General features: G+C 39.1%; 2 protein-coding genes across 4 annotated transcripts in view; both read right to left on the bottom strand.

Moving 5' to 3' along the window:
• Positions 1-658: 658 nt before the first annotated feature.
• npffl (neuropeptide FF-amide peptide precursor like) lies at positions 659-3,778 on the bottom strand. The gene is made up of 3 exons (XM_061041860.1): positions 3,512-3,778; positions 2,041-2,156; positions 659-1,135 (listed from the first exon to the last, which is right to left on the bottom strand). Exons 1-3 carry the CDS (start codon positions 3,656-3,658, stop codon positions 1,015-1,017), a joined length of 384 nt encoding a protein of 127 aa, XP_060897843.1. The 5' UTR covers positions 3,659-3,778; the 3' UTR covers positions 659-1,014.
• A 2,526-nt stretch (positions 3,779-6,304) lies between these two features.
• The window catches only part of itga7 (integrin, alpha 7), a 35,763-nt gene continuing 26,128 nt past the window's right edge, over positions 6,305-15,939 (bottom strand). For 2 of the 3 annotated variants that reach the window (XM_061043194.1, XM_061043195.1), the window contains exons 14-25: positions 15,402-15,517; positions 14,377-14,563; positions 14,170-14,244; positions 13,926-14,005; positions 13,730-13,807; positions 12,870-12,972; positions 12,516-12,734; positions 11,744-11,860; positions 11,441-11,554; positions 10,360-10,458; positions 9,946-10,071; positions 6,305-8,147 (exon numbers count right to left, since the gene is read on the bottom strand). In XM_061043194.1, coding sequence (XP_060899177.1) covers positions 7,992-8,147; positions 9,946-10,071; positions 10,360-10,458; positions 11,441-11,554; positions 11,744-11,860; positions 12,516-12,734; positions 12,870-12,972; positions 13,730-13,807; positions 13,926-14,005; positions 14,170-14,244; positions 14,377-14,563; positions 15,402-15,517 — 1,470 coding nt within the window. In that variant the 3' untranslated portion in view covers positions 6,305-7,991. Of the gene's footprint in view, positions 8,148-9,322; positions 9,486-9,945; positions 10,072-10,359; positions 10,459-11,440; positions 11,555-11,743; positions 11,861-12,515; positions 12,735-12,869; positions 12,973-13,729; positions 13,808-13,925; positions 14,006-14,169; positions 14,245-14,376; positions 14,564-15,401; positions 15,518-15,939 lie in introns of all 3 variants that reach the window. The other variant, XR_009673871.1, reaches the window with a different exon arrangement.

The raw sequence follows: 15,939 nt of genomic DNA, 5'->3' as shown, positions 1-15,939 counted from the left end.
TTGCTAATCACTTGTAAAGGATATGTTATCCATACAAATACTGATCAGCTGTTGTATAGTGATGACTGACTGATTGATTCAATGGCTGATGATAATGACATGTATAACACCAGTATCATGTCGCTTTTGTTTTTTTCACCCACTGACATCTCCTAGTTAAAAAGCTTTCAGATATGTCTGCATGCAATTGTATGTTTAATGGCCTAATAGCAAAGGCATTGGACAATACCACAGACTGGATATGGATGACATGTCTCCATCTCCTCCTGTTGTACAAAAGTGAGGCCAAAATAACCCCACAACAGGCACTGACATGCTAGTGACATCATTTGGAGGCAGAGTTTCTGCAGAGTATCTGCAGTAGAAACTCGCCCTTCTCCTTTCACTAACCAAAGCACATCACTTACTTACAGTGATAAAACTGTAAAGGTGCCCCAGGTGTGTACAGTCCACAGCAGAACAGATTCTTATGGCAGTCTGAAGCAGACACTCATGGTTAAGGAAAGTAAATTGATTCTTATGTTAGTGTTTATTATGTTTCCTCTCACCAGTCCTCATCTTTTCTGTCAATTATGGCAGCTGTTTTTTTTGTTTTTTTTTTGCATCACATAACTAATTTAAACTAAATGTTTCAAACTAAACACCGAAATGAGTTAGCATGATAAGAACTCATTTGATGTGTCATTTATTTGACAAGGGAACAGATGAAAAACAGAAAATATAGCAAACAATTTACACAAACACTTCTAGTTCTAATTAACATTACAGTCCAGGCTCTGAAAACCTCAATAGGCACTCGTTGACATGCTTTACAGTGTTTGGTATCAGAAAAAAACTCTAACTCCTCTCATCTGAAAACAACTTGTTGGTGTCAAGTAAGGCTTAATGGAATAAAACCATGTTGAAACATGCTTCTAAAATTCAAATTTATTCATTCAAATTATTTTCCTGCCACAGTTGCCTGCTGCTTGGCCGTATGCCCTTACGTCGATGTGTAGATGTCTTCCCAATAGATCACTTCTTGCCGAATCTCTGGGGTACAGCCATGCTCCAGATCTGACCTGGGGCAGCTTCCCAGTCACGGGACTGAACCTGATCCTCTGACGCTACCTGCCCTCTGGAGCCTCGGCCAAACCTGTAACGTGGAAATAAATCCAAGTGGAATACTGTTTAAATGAAAATGTCTTTTTACACGTTTGCATCTATTATTTAGCAGAAACAACCCCATAAACAGTGTTTATGTTAAGGCATGAACACGATGATGAGAAAAATCATTCACTACAAGACAGTCATGTCTTTTTTTTTGGTCTTGTATTTGTCAAATCTAAAATCAGAGGAGGAAGGCATGTTAAATAGGACTTGGGTTAAAGGTGAAACAGACAACATTTTTATTGCATTATTCAAACCTTTAAGGCTGAGACTACAACTTAAGCTCTGAACAGGATCTGATCTTTGCTGCAAGCGGAGGCAGCTGGCCTCTAATCCAATTTAACCAGAAATATCAAGTACATAATGTTAAACAATGATTCATTTAGTATTTTAAGATATCTTAACATTCAAATAAGGTATTTATAATGGCAAATGATTGATAGGTGGTTCAAGTCATTAAGTAAAATTTCAAGTCAACAAACAAAATAAAATAAAAATGTTCCAGTGTCCAAATGTTACTTCTTTTTACTGATTTAAGACATTAAATCACATCACTTCTAGCTCTAGGAATTAAGGATTTTTTGGTAATTCTGATGTTTTAAAAACAAAAGGTTCACTTAATAATCAACAAAATAGGTCACAGCCCTATCTGCATGGCTCATTCAGTACATATTAGAATCATAATCATTCAAATCGAGGCTAATTTCACAAGTTTTATTAATCACTTTTTTGTATTAGAATTGGTTCATTTGGTTCATATTCCTTGCTGACAGGGAAATGCTGGACAGGCTGTTTGAATAGTACGGTGTAAATTAAACTTTTCTTCTGTGTGTTACTATTTTGATGTGTCCTGCAGTATTTGATAAATACAGCCCGGGTAGCAGCACTGACCTCTGTGGCTGATGGAGGACAGAGTTCCTGGTTTCCCTCTGAGATCCGAGCAGCAGAGCTCTTAGCACGGCAGTCAGCAGGCGATCATCAATGCTGTTATCTGTGTTTTCACTCTCCTGGAGCACAACAGCACACACACACGCATACACACACGCACACACACGCACGCACACACACACACACGCGCACGCACGCGCACACACACACACACACACACACACACACACACACACATAAGTAAATGTAATGCGAGGTATTCCAGAGTGTTTTTCTGGTTTAGTAAAAAAAAAAGAAAAAAAAAGAGGAAACATCAAAAGCTATAACTGCATGCAATTTTGTGTTGCAGCACAAACCCTGGGGGTTGCAACTACAGCCAGTCAGTCCTGCCGTGCAAAGGGACCTTGGGTTGTAGCTATCAGAGTACAAAGGTAAATAAATTTACCTCAAACTTACCCAGATATCCCTCCACCCATATCTTTTTTTTAACAAATAAAACTCATATCTGTCTGTCTCTCCATGCCCTAATTGGAAAAAAAAAAACATCACATTTGATCTGAATCCTGCTCTGACTGTCTGATGACCCTGCAATATATCAGAGCATATTTCACACTGTTGCATGAAGAGGAGCGCTATCCAGCATCTCAATTGGTAGTGTGATTTATCTTGTCTCTCTTGATAAAGGGCTCAAATATAATTTACATATCTTCTAGCATGGAGAGCCAGAATTTTTCTGAAAACTCTGGCAGCTGTACACAGAATGATTGATACAGTCTAATGTGATAGAAGAGAGAGAGTGAATTTAAATCCTTCACAGAGACAGACAGTTTATTCGAACACAGAACCATGTGTGCCTCGGTTATGTTTCAGAGTTTGAGTTTATTTTCAGATGCCAAAATTATTTTTGGCAAATTGCAATTTGAAGTAGAGATAGCATGCAACGGGTTTATTTGTGGAATATTTCCATGCAATCACTTCAGATATATAAAAGAGCACAGCTATGATAAAGCCCTACTTTTATATTCACTGACTTCTTATTGATTTATTTGTTGGACAATTAGTCAATTATCGAGGAACATTTCTAAGTAATTGTTGGTAACAGCCTCTCATGTGGGATTTGTTTGCCACTTTGCATAGTTTTGTATTTTAAAAATATAGAATTAATATTTATATTTACTAATTTAGTGTTTTGAGAGGATATATATAAATTGAAGATATCACTGTAGGCTTAGGGGAAGAAAAAAAAATATTATATATATGAAAAAAGTAAATAGTTACAACTCTCATCTGTGTTTATAAATCAGGTTGTTGAATATTTTTTGTGTCAATACAGATGTTATAAAGTTCATATGATTTCACATCTGTATTTGTTTTATTCAATATTTAATAAAATAAAATTTATGTTTTCTTGACACAGCTTCACATATATAAAAAAGCAATTTAATTTAGGTTTTTGATGGGTTCGTTGACTCACCAGCCCCAGCAAGTGGTCGACCACGCTCTCCTCTGAGTCTGGCAGGATGTTGTTTTTCTCCAGACCGCCTTGGACATGAAGAGCCTGACTGACTCCAGCCAGAGTCAGAACCAGAGCCAGAAGAGTTGCTACCGCGGCTGCGTCCATGGTCTCAAAATGGAGAGGAGGATTTTCAGATTTTTTCCTTCAAAGACTCTTGGAGAACAGAGGTATGACTGGTCCTGCTCAGGGTTTGGTGTCCTCTTTGATTGCGGGTCCTGGCTAGCTTTTGTGATGGAGACATCCTCACAGCGACTTATATACACCTCAAGGCCACTGTCCGTTGGGAGAGCTGAGGAAAGATGCTACTATACAAAAGGAAACAGGGGACTGGATGGAGGAAGTACCAGGCACTAATATAAGACTTAACCAGGCCCATTTAGTAGGATCAGGGCATTAGTGATGACTGAGCGCCAGAGTGCATTATTATGTGGCCCTGAGGGTAGTGCAACACAACTCTCACAGTTATTAAACAGATAAATCCCTGCAAATGGACTCAGATCCCCCATTCCCTGTTGTCCAGTAGTCCGCACTGTATGAACAGAGAGTCAATATGGGAAAACACTCAATAACCACTTAATCATGCTGATCAGTTTGGACAACTTAAGTTATCTGATGGTGCAGTGTGAGGAATATATAAAACAAATAAATAATCAAATAAAGCAGACAGACAAGAATGAATGAGTGATACATTCATTGTCCGGAAGTTTGACAAGAAATAGTCAACATTTGATCCACAATTAACTTTAACTATCAGAAAACCTGGTTTAAAAAAACATGTAACCTTTTGTCATTTTTGCAGACTAGGGGGACGCGTTGTTCACCTTTTGATCGCTTGTCTCTACACAAAACAATGAAGTACGGTATTATACAGTTAGTATTGTATAGCCTATTACAGTACGTTTGAGCCAACTGAATCAGAATTAGAAGAGGAAACAGAAACCATACAATCTGATATGTATTACAGATTTTTTACAGTCCATTTCAAATGGTCACAGAATGTTGAGTTCAGTTGAGGCAGCATTGAATGGGCCCCTGCACCTTTGTTTATCCTGGGCATGTCACAGTCATGTCTCCAGGTTGTGTTGACCAAACATTGATATGTTATCAAAGATGTAACATTTGGAGCTGATTGAACATTGTATATGGAAGCAGGAACTGCCTTTTTACACATGGTGACGCTATGAGTAAGGCCTAATATTTGAATAAAGCACTGTTCAGGATGAGGGAACATTCAAAATTTGAAAACTTTAGATAGTGTGAGAGAGATACAGTATTTACCCCCATTAAATATACCCATATTTGACCCCAAGGAAAATAGTTCAATAGTAACTCTATCTTTAAAACCTGGATACAAAAAAGAGGAGAGAAATGTTTTCTTGACATGCTGATGAAGTGATTTAGGAAGACGCTTCTCCCAAAGAACAAAAAAAACAACCTTCATTTGTTAAATGTCAGCTTCCTTCAAATTGTTCATTTGAAACAAAGACAACTTAAGGCTTGATTTGTGAGGGTGACGCTGGCTTTATTAGTCCTGTTTGTGTGTTCAATTTGTCTGTCTTTGACTCAGTGTGTGTTTCTGTGTGTGTGTAATGATTAGTCATTTCATCAATACTGGGTGAGACGTCAACAGATCATCAAAGTGCCTAATGGGGGACAATCCGCTTAAACTGCAACCACACACACACACACACACACACACACACACACACACACACACACACACACACACACACACACACACACACACACACACACACACACACACACACACACTGAAAGTCTCACTGACGCTGTTAAACTGCCATGGCAACCAGAGTGACCTATGAAGAATTCTTAGGGGAATTAGTTATTTTTAATTCTGTAACAATATCGTAAGCTTTCGGATTAGAGAAACATCTAATCCACCCCATCTCAAAAAGTAACATTTATTTCAAGTCAGTGCTGTTTTGCTAAAGATTATTTTTATTTCTTTTGGTAGTCACTTCATAAAGCAGAACTCAGAAAACAAGAGTATTTTTGGTTGTACTTCAACAAACCCTGCCTTGGGCATTTATCTGAACACATCTATACACCAATATTCACCTTTTTTTTTTTCATAGTGCCACCTATACTGGTAAAACAGAGTAAGCATTTAGTTCTGAAAAACGAGGCTATACAGAGTTTTTTTTTTTAACCCTGGCTGCCTGTTTTACTCACAACCTGACACCCACAAACATGTGTGGGCCAAATCAATGCTCCTTACAACTATGATACATTTTATCTCATGATCAATACAAAAGCCAAAATGCAGCTATATCCTGAATATGCATTTGAAAGATCTACATAGGTCTTCAAACATGTAGCTGGGGGCTACACAATTTGACTAAAAAGCAGGCGGTACAGAGTTCCTTATTCTTCCATTTAATACATTAATGTCCATCATCCTCAGTTCTGGAGAAGGTCATCTATGATTTTATCCCACCTTTTTTTTTACTCAACTGCAACCCATGTAAAGTCTTTCTAATACTCTTCCATTGGTTAAGCTGTATAGCTGCTGAACTATAATTGGACGGTAGGTACCAAATCAAGGACTTAAAGCTCAGATCAGTGTGACCTACAGTATGCATCTAAAATCTCTGTTATGGATATTTCTTGTCATATCAACAAATAGTTCTCTGAATTTTGTCTCCATCTAGTGGTCTCTTAGTGAACTGCCAATAAACACTGCAGGCTAAGTGTCAAATGTTCTGCATAATACTGTAATTACACATCTTGCAATTTCTGATGGGTTTATTTTGTTACATTTTATTTACATGTTAAAACAGTGCTGCAGACATAAAATAAATAAAAACATTGAATCAAGGAAAAAAAAAAAAAAAAAAAAAAAAAAAAGGGGGAACATCAGAACAGCAACAGGAGCTTCATGCAGCTAATACAAGATTGTCCAGCAATACCTTAAAAACAAGCTGACTCTTCATGCTTTACAGCCACTTCATCCACCCAAAATAGATCCAAAGAAAGTCTGTGTGGTTCCTCACTGACATATTCTGCTCTTCTCAAAATCTTCTCCCCTCTCTTGATGTTGTTGAAGTGTTAAATGATGTTCATTCGTCCGCAGGTGTCCAACAGATGCCTGATGTCATTTGCAAGTTACCTTCTGTTCTGTACCAGCAGCTCACAATCTGCCACTTTTACCATAAGGCACTTATATGCAATGAGAAACATCAGTACTGGAATTAATGCACTGTCTGATCACTTTAGTACATCACCAAGTGACAAGAAGGTTAGTATATTCCAACTAAAATGTTTGAAAACAAAGGCCATTTATTACACGTCTGAGTGAAAATATTTATACATTTCAGTAAAAAAGTTTAAGATGGTCTTGCTTGAAATCTCATAAATTACACATTATGTAATTCAGTCATACCTACTTTGATAGTTTTAATTAATAAAATGCCCCTTTAAGCCTGGACATTCTTAAAAAAAATAATTAAAAATCAATGTATGGTAGTTAAACGCTCTCATTGTAAATGGGCCGGTGGTTTTAAATTTTGATTTGCTTTTCTGACATATTATGATTTCCATGCAACAACAGTGCTATAGCCATGGCTGTCACAGGCTTTTTTCTTGTTCTTATTCAAGTTCACCCAGGCAATAAACTGTTGATGAACAGCACACTTGACTGACATATTAACAAAAAATGGAAAAGGAAAGACACAACAAAAAGGCTCTCTTTTAGGAGTTTTTTTTTCCTTGTATAAGGAAACAAACCAAAAAATCAGGGGAACTTATTTAATGTCTTTTTCAGCAACCAGTGCGCCTACAACATGTTTCGTGTTCTGCAACATTTTACTTACATACTGGCCCCAATGTTTACCAGCGCTAACAACAAAAAGGAAATCTATAAAGATCATTTATGTTAGAAAAAGAGGAAGAAGGATTTTCTCATTGCCTTTTGAAGTTGTCAGTCTTACAGTAGTTAAGGCATGAAGTAGTCTTTGTAACGGGCAGTGGCTTCTTCGCCAACATAGTCCAGTGTCTGTATGAATCTAATATGTTGTGCATTCATGCATGTCTTTGGGTTATGATGTGTTTTGTACTCCTTTGTTCTGCAGGTGAAGTCCATGAGAACATCAGTGCGTCTGCTGCCAGCTGTGAAACATATGAAGCAGCTAAACGTGTTCTAATTCTGTTTCTGGCCTTCAGTATTTACTGTACAACACTGATGTAGATGCACAGTAGACTATGGAGACCAGCCATAAGCAGGCTACAGTATGGGAGAGTATAGATCCAGTCTCAGTGTAACAGGCCACCAATATGTCAGTTCTGACTCAGTACAGTGTGCACAAGATGTTAGATCTCAGTCTGTGTGCACCGTCATTAGTTCCAATGCAAAGACAGTATGGGTGCCACACACGGTGATTTGAATTGATTCAGTCATTCAGTGCTTCAAAGGGAGTTAAGAGGTTCCGTCGCTCCAGTGCGTGGCCCATTCCTTTTTATGAGCGACTCCTGACTTCTCAGTCTGGAACTGTGGCCGGTCCTCACGAGGAATCTTCACCGCGTGGTACTGAGGCAATTTGTCTTTGTAGTGGGCCCGCTGGAAGAAGCCACACTGTGGGTACAGGGAGGAGGGAAACAGGAAGGAGTGCAGATAAAAGAAGGACACCAGGCATGGAGGGGCAGAAAGGAAGGAAAAAACAAATCATTAACTGATGACATATAAGGCTGTGATTGCACAAATGCACATTTGTTTCAGTAGCTGGTTGATTTTTCAATATCATGCCCAAAAAAATAGATTTCTGAAGTCTCACTTATTGTAATAAAGTAACTTCTTAACGGAAAAAGTGGATTATCTGTTGACCATGTGCAGTTGAGGTGACTATATAAAAAAGCACATCCACATGCTCTCAGTTTCTAATTCAGCATCAGTCTGTATTGACCAAACCAACACGCTCCCAAAGTGCCACAAAGAAAAACTGCACACATTATTACGAACAAAAACACCAACCCACTGATGATAGAAGTTTATTCTGGCACCTGACAAAGTCATTAGGTCGCAAAATGCAGGTGAAATAGGAGTGTTAATAGATTAAAGAGTGCATGACTGGCACATATAGCTGGTGCCAGAATGAACATGTGTAGAAAATCACACTGTAATGCTAACAGCAGCACAGCACACAGCACAGCAGGCAGCTGGAGGCCCTGACGGAGAGATGGCTGGATGGTGTTCGATCAGCATGGATTAAAAGAAAGAAACCATGCTAAATGATCAGGTCTGAATGCATTGATACAACATAGCACATTTCTCTAGCAGGTTTTTTTTTGTGTGTGTGACAAATAATATTCATAAGAACTGCCTGCCACAATGAGGATACATTCTTCCCTAAAAAGTCAAAGTCTAGGAAAGCAATTAGACATGTGCACAGGGGGTCCATCAACCATTACATTTCTCGACATGTTACAGCAGTTCACATGCTGTCGGGTTAGAGATAATACCTGCAACCTGCCAAAAGAGTTTCCCTTAGGATTAATAAAGAAAATTTAACAAAGGGGTTCTACAAAAATATACAATCTGCAATCGTTCTCCATTCTCAAGTGGTTGCAAAGCACAGCTTTCAGTCTAACGAATCTAGTGATACCCATCATTCCTCTGCTCAACAACAACATCTGTGTGCTTTTGTTAGTAGGAGTGCCAAAATGTACTAATATTTCACACTGCAATGAACACCACCAGCCAAACCACAGTGGGTTGAGGAACAAAGCAATTTTTTTGGCGAGTATGTTTACCGCTTGAAGGAAGAGAAGGAGGGGAGAGCAGGCCAGAGTGAACGTTTTTGTATTATAGTTCTGACGCCTGCTTCTCCGCCTCCGAGGGTTGGACCCCCAAATGGGCGCGGTAGAACTCCGTCTCATAGTGTCGGCGTGGCTCACTGCGTTTGAAGAACCCACACTGGGCCACAGATCACCACAGGAAAGAAATGGAGTAGGGGGGAAAACAGAAAGACAAACAACAGGAAAATGAAATAGAGGGTGATTTTAGGGATTGAGAGAGCCCAGATTGAAATGAGAGGAGGAAGACCAATAGAGATGACACACAGAGGACAAACACAAGAACAGAGGAAAGGAAGAGATGAGAGTGAGCTGGAAGGCATAAAATGATTACAGGACAGGGCAGAAAAAAGGAGATAGAAATAATTGGACTACCATGACAAGTGATGAGACAGTTTGAATGGCCAATGAGGTGTAAGGACGGTTAATGAGACTGTAAATACTTTAATCTACAGTAATATACTCTCTAGTCTGAATTATATTCTTGCTAGTCTTGATACAACCAGCAGGAGTACAAGTTGTGTGCGTGCGTGTGTGTGTGTGTGTGTGTGTGTGTGTGCGCGTGTGTGTGTGTGTGTTACCTTCCACAGTAAGCAGACCAGTAGAGTCAGCAGCAGGATGCCCGCCAAGACGGCTATGAGGATGATCCACCAGGGGATCCAGTACTGGTCAGTAAGACCGGGCTCAGGGTAGATCATCACGGGGACCTGGAGAGGAAAGGAGGATACAATAAATGTATCTCATGAATCAGTAAGGGATCATTCAAACATGTTTACAATAATGGGGCTTTTTAAAAATTCAAATCTGAAATGTACAATATATTTTGTATCTCGGATTACAATATTCGCCCAAAAATTTATGAAAAAATTAGTTCTATGGAAAAAAAAAAATCTAAAGAAACTTAAGTATTTTCAGTCAAAATCCTCTATTGGACAATATTTCACTGAAATACTTTTGAGGAGGACACGTGTGGTGGATAAATCTGTTGTCAGTACCTGTGCAGCAGCATCCTTGAGGACCAGGTGTTTGATGCCAGACTTCACAGTGATGTTGGCTCTGACCAGCAGCTCCAGAGCACTGACTGCTGAAAAGTCCTGACACACAGAGAGAGGCAAACAAAGAGCAACACTTGGTTTCTAGTTGGTAGTGAGAAGTTACATTCAAATTGTTCAGAGTACTACTCTGCTTCGTTCATTCAGACACACGCCTTACTTAATTCTGAGGACAACACTGTTTGGTTAATCAATTCATTTTTGTATTTTTACTAATAGAGAATGCACCCTTAGACTTATCATATTCAAATCTTAACCAATAAAATGTAAGTAAAGACTTTGGGTTGAATTCGTCACATCCTATGAACTACTTTTACACTAAAGGGCCATTTTAGGCATTCTTCTTTTTGTCACCAACATTTTCAGTAATAACATTCAGTATAATAGTTGAGATGGTTACAACTATGACAATAAGACCAATGTAAACTAACTAACTAAATGAAGTTATAAAATGTATGTTTATGTTCACATTCACACAATGTGATGTCAGAGGCTGCTTTGTAAAGTGTCCATTTACAAAGTGTGTTTGCTAATCCCATTCATCGACATATTGAGCAATTTGGGGTTCATAGACTTCCCTAAGGGCATGTTGCTGCCGCAGCTGGGGATCAAACCCCTGACCTTCCAGTTGAAATATAACCGACTCTACCACGTAGCCACCGTTAGATCGTCAAAAACATTTAAAAAGATGTTCATGGGGGAAGTAAACACCATGCTGGGTTCAATACTTATTTTTCGCCTCGTGGATCTCCTGCTGAATATTAAACCGGCAGCTGCAGGCGATCCAGTGGTCCAAGCTGACAGCTGTATTCACATGTTTGCTGACTGTCTGAACATCAAAGCCTTCAGACAGGCCTCATTAATCACTCTGTTACTGTACTTGCTGCAGTTTTCATTCATTGACTTGTATTAGATCCGTGTGATTCCAGCAGCAGCTGTAACAGCTGGACTGAGGCTGAGGTGGAGTGTAATGATCACTGGTTGCTGATGTAATGATTGCAGGATGTTTTTTTTTTTTTTTTACCTCTATGAAGCTGCTGTTCCACAGGCGGGCGTGAATCCTGACGACGGCTTTACCAGAGAAGCTGTGGAGCGGACACTGAAACACGACACAGCGGGCCGACCCCAAGAGACAATCCTAGAGGGACGAAAAGGAAACTGAGCAATCTGGGGATTTTTTTTTAGAGAACTTAAGCAGCTTTAAAAGTCATGCATCAATTGTTCTGTGCGTCTGTATTTTACACGTGTTAACCTGTAAAGCATGTAAAAGAAAAAGCAGAGAAGTCAATAAAAAACCTGAGATTGTATCTCTTTGTCTCTCTCTTACCAGTTTGAGTGACTTGCGTCTCTCTGAAGCTGCCACAGCTGGAGTAGTTCGTCCCACGCTGCCTTTGGTCATCACTTGACCTTCCTCCTCTGAGTGGGAGCGGCGCCTCCGTCCACCCTGGTGGAGGAGACACATTCATACATGCAGAGCTAGATCAGTCTCTTAAAATAACTCATCTATGCTTAAAAGAAAGAATTCAACCGTCATGTTAACATAATGTTGCTGTGTAGAAATGAACAATGATAATGTTACAATTCAATTCTTGATGACCACGTCATGTAAGTTCACAAGTTCACCTTTAAAAATGTCATCACTCCTTTTCTACATTTGTTTTAACTGGATGGAGAATGCTATAGAGTTCATGAAAACAATACCAGTTCTTTTGTCATCTCAGAATGATATGTTTTGCATGCATAACACTTTGAATAACAGAAATGTATTCAATAAAAGAAACCAACTAAAGTAGAAGGTCAGTTTAAACTGAAAGTTGATCAAAATACCCTCATTGAATTGTTAGTTTCTTAACTGAGGAATTCACAAATGATGGACGTGTGATTCACAAGCAAGTATGAGGAAGTTCCCTACAATAAGATACTTTCACATCAGTTCACTCAGTTTGAGAACCGTCCACAGCAAAAAAACAAATTATTGAATAAACTGTAACAGTACATACAGACTACCCGAAGTTTACTTCAGATCCAAACAAGTTGTCTCAGGTAGTTTTGATATAAGATGTCCACTCAAAGTTATACGAAAGCTCATCACTGCTTACCCCCTCATTGACAGGCTGTGAAGGAGCTGCAACTGAGGAGCTCCACTCCAACTCCAAAGGATTCAGCGCCCGTGTCTGGGTGCACTGTGTGTCTGGGTGACCCTCAAACTTTAAGCTAGCAGGATACAGGAGCCATTTCTCATTGGCCAGCTCGTAAGGCCACATGATGTTTAAAAAAGCCGAGCCGAGCGTCTGCAGAGCTTGTCCTGGATTAGCAACCTGCGTATAAAAAAAACAACATGAAAACAAAGTGTGATTGGCTGATTTCTTTCTTGCTTGATACTTGTGAAATGCAGATACATCATACTGATAGTGGAAATAGTTTGCTGAGTGAGAGACAGGCTGGTTTCTCACCACAAACTCAAAGTCCACGGGACTGCCGACATCGTCGAGGCTCTTCATGGCGCTCTCTCCCCTCACTGTCCCGCTGAAGAACAGCTGGTGAGGATGAGCCAGCCTGCAGTAAAACAGCAACATTAGACGCTCAGACAGCTGGGTACACACGACAGTCTATGACGACAGCAGTTTCATTTGTATTTTTATAGAAGAACCGGTAGCTGAGCTGCTTTAACCCATGAGATCTCCAGAGACATCATTAACTATATTTAGCTTTTTTTGTCAACAAAATGTTCTGTGAACTCAAACTGAAACAGTACTTAAAGAGGACTCAGTCTTGTGGTCCTGTTTTACTTTATCTTATTGTATGATAGTTTGTATCCTGCATCCTGTTGTTGAGTTTTATGTACTTTGAAGTTCCATCTAGACTAGAGACAGGCATTGTAAATCAGCTTGGGCTATAAATGCTGTGGTGTGTGGCAATGGTTTACAATGGCGTACAAATTAAATAAAACAAACCCTAATCGCTAATAGTGTTAGAGAGCAAGAAGTTTGACCCGCCTTAACACACAGCAGCCCTTATAGGCGCCAACCACACATCTTTCTATAAATTGTGTCAAAAAATGTAACAATATCCTGAATATCTCAGTGTAAACGTTGTATATAAAGCGCAACAGACCGCAACCCTAACCCCCCTGAATCCATGTGCTTTAAGTCACACGACATGGAATAACAGGATGTCAATGAGTTTAAATCTGTGTGAGAAGCAGAGGTAAATGTGTATGTTAATGTTATGTTACTAAGTAAGTTAAGCAGGCTGTTTTGAGCCCACATGCAGTCATAAACATAGATGGAGAAACAGTGAAGGTGTAACTCACCCGCTAACAGACAGAGGGAGCTCTATCACAACTTTAGCAAAAGCTGTGACTGCTTCCAGGTCAGGCTGCTCGCTGATACTGAGGACAGAACAGTGAGAAAACACTGAGAGGACTATGTCGTTGTGGTTTCAACAACTTAATGTTCATGAAGTAACACAGGTAGTCTAACATAATGTGTAGGGTGTGATAGACTCACGTTGTCAACAAGAGATCTGCTGTCAGCTCAGTGGTCTCAATTGTGATGTTGGATGTGCTCAAGTTGATGGTGAACTTCAGCTAAAAAAGGCAGCACGTACATTGATATTAAAGCAAAGTTTGTTTCACTTTGAGGTAAATTAAATTGTAACACCAATTATTTTTAACTTAAACCAAATCCACAATTTAAGAGTAAGGATTTGCATCTCTTACGTTAGGCCTACAACATTGTTCATATTACTTACTTTAGTATCTCGTTTCACAGGGTTTCCAAGGTCACACTCAACTTGCGAGCCATTCTGGTTCGCTTGACATCTCATCTAGAAGTCGATCCAAATCAAAATAAATATTATCAGTGAGTAGGAGATATCCAAACAACAGTGTGTCTGCCACAATAATCCACTTATCCATGACTTGTTACAAAAGAGATTTTTCCGGTCAGAGTTCCATACCTGTGGTGGGATCCTGGAGCCGGAATACGACAAAGTGTCAGGAAGGGTGATGAGAAGCTGAGCGGCGTGGGCGTCATCTCCGTCCTCCTCGGGGTGCAGGGGGTCAGAAGGCATGTTGGTGACGGTGATCTCCAGCACGACCAGGCGCTGGTCTGACAGGGAGAACACCTGCACATCATCCTCGTCTCTATGTGAAGGGGAAGACAAAAGAAGGTCAGATTAAATAGAATCATTCTCAAGAAAAAGGTTTATTTATATTAAACTTCAAGTAGTCTCAATCAAGTAATGACTTTTAGATATATATCAGCTTAGAGGAAATATGGACTAATAAGGACTAATTCAATTCAATTGTTTTTCCCACACACTATCAACACAGTGACTGGTTGATTTGCATATTAAGATAATTATATTCAACATAATAATGATACATTTATATTTATCATTATGATGTATTAATAAAGGGTTTAACTAAATTAGTTCTGTATTATCAGGAATCTAACAAGCTACCCAGACTAATAAAATAATTTAAATTAGCTTCCCTTTATCAGCTGCAACATGTAAGTAATGTTTACATGAATGCCTCAATGATTAAAGACTATTTCTACACTATAGTTTAACTACTATTACTTAACAGATCTGAATTCTTCAACAACAGTTGCTTTGAACATTAGCTCTTTATATTCAGTTGTAAAATCCCTCGTGCTTTGATTTAAAATACTTCAGACATTTACTCCTTTGTTCATCAGGGAGACCCAACCATTAATGAAGCCATCAGTATCAAAGTATAAATCCTTTAAGAGAGAAGTTATGTATCACCTGATTCAAAGAAAGGCACATCAAAGTCAGAATCAAGAGTGTGTTAAGAAAGTGATATTCAGAACAAAAACAGGCTTCCTAGTCTTGTGGTAAACGTTCATAAAGTTACCACTGCATTAGCATAATTGTGTCGGGGTGTAGATTGCCAGGCAACAGTTTAGATCATAAAGGCGAGCAGCTCACACAAACTGGGATCTGCAGATACTAACTTTGGCAGAGGGGTGAAGAGGTCAGAGGTTATGGGTCTTGTTCCAAACTGGTAGCTCAGCCTCAGGTTGCTCTGGCAGATCTTGTCGACGCCGCATCCTTCACGCAGGAAGTTCACCTTCAGAGGGAAAACGAGACGGACAGGAAGTCTTTACTTCAATCTATTAATCTTTTTTTTTTAAGAATACATTTTATTTATTGAGCGCTTATAAAAATACTTAATGACACCTTACAGAGTTACATAAAGACGAAGCAAATGAAAGGAATGAAACATTAAAAGAATGACACAAAAAGCAACATTACAGACGAAAAAGACGTGTTCTGATCGGTAAAGGTGCATGCTATATCTATTTCCAGGTTTTATATGCACGTTACCAGGATTCATGCTGGATAATTTTACATTAAGCGGTGACTGAATTTAGGAATTAAATAATCAGCCAATCAATCAATAAACTGAAATTTAATAGCAAAAAGAGTCATTTTGAAGCCAAGGTACAAAAACAAATCACTGTGCATGGCTTCATAAATGTAGATGTTTTG

Source organism: Labrus mixtus, chromosome 7 (genome assembly GCF_963584025.1).
Source record: "Labrus mixtus chromosome 7, fLabMix1.1, whole genome shotgun sequence".
Taxonomy (NCBI): Eukaryota; Metazoa; Chordata; class Actinopteri; order Labriformes; family Labridae; genus Labrus; species Labrus mixtus.
Note: the sequence above shows the minus strand (reverse complement) of the source record. Positions and strands in the feature narration are given on the sequence as shown.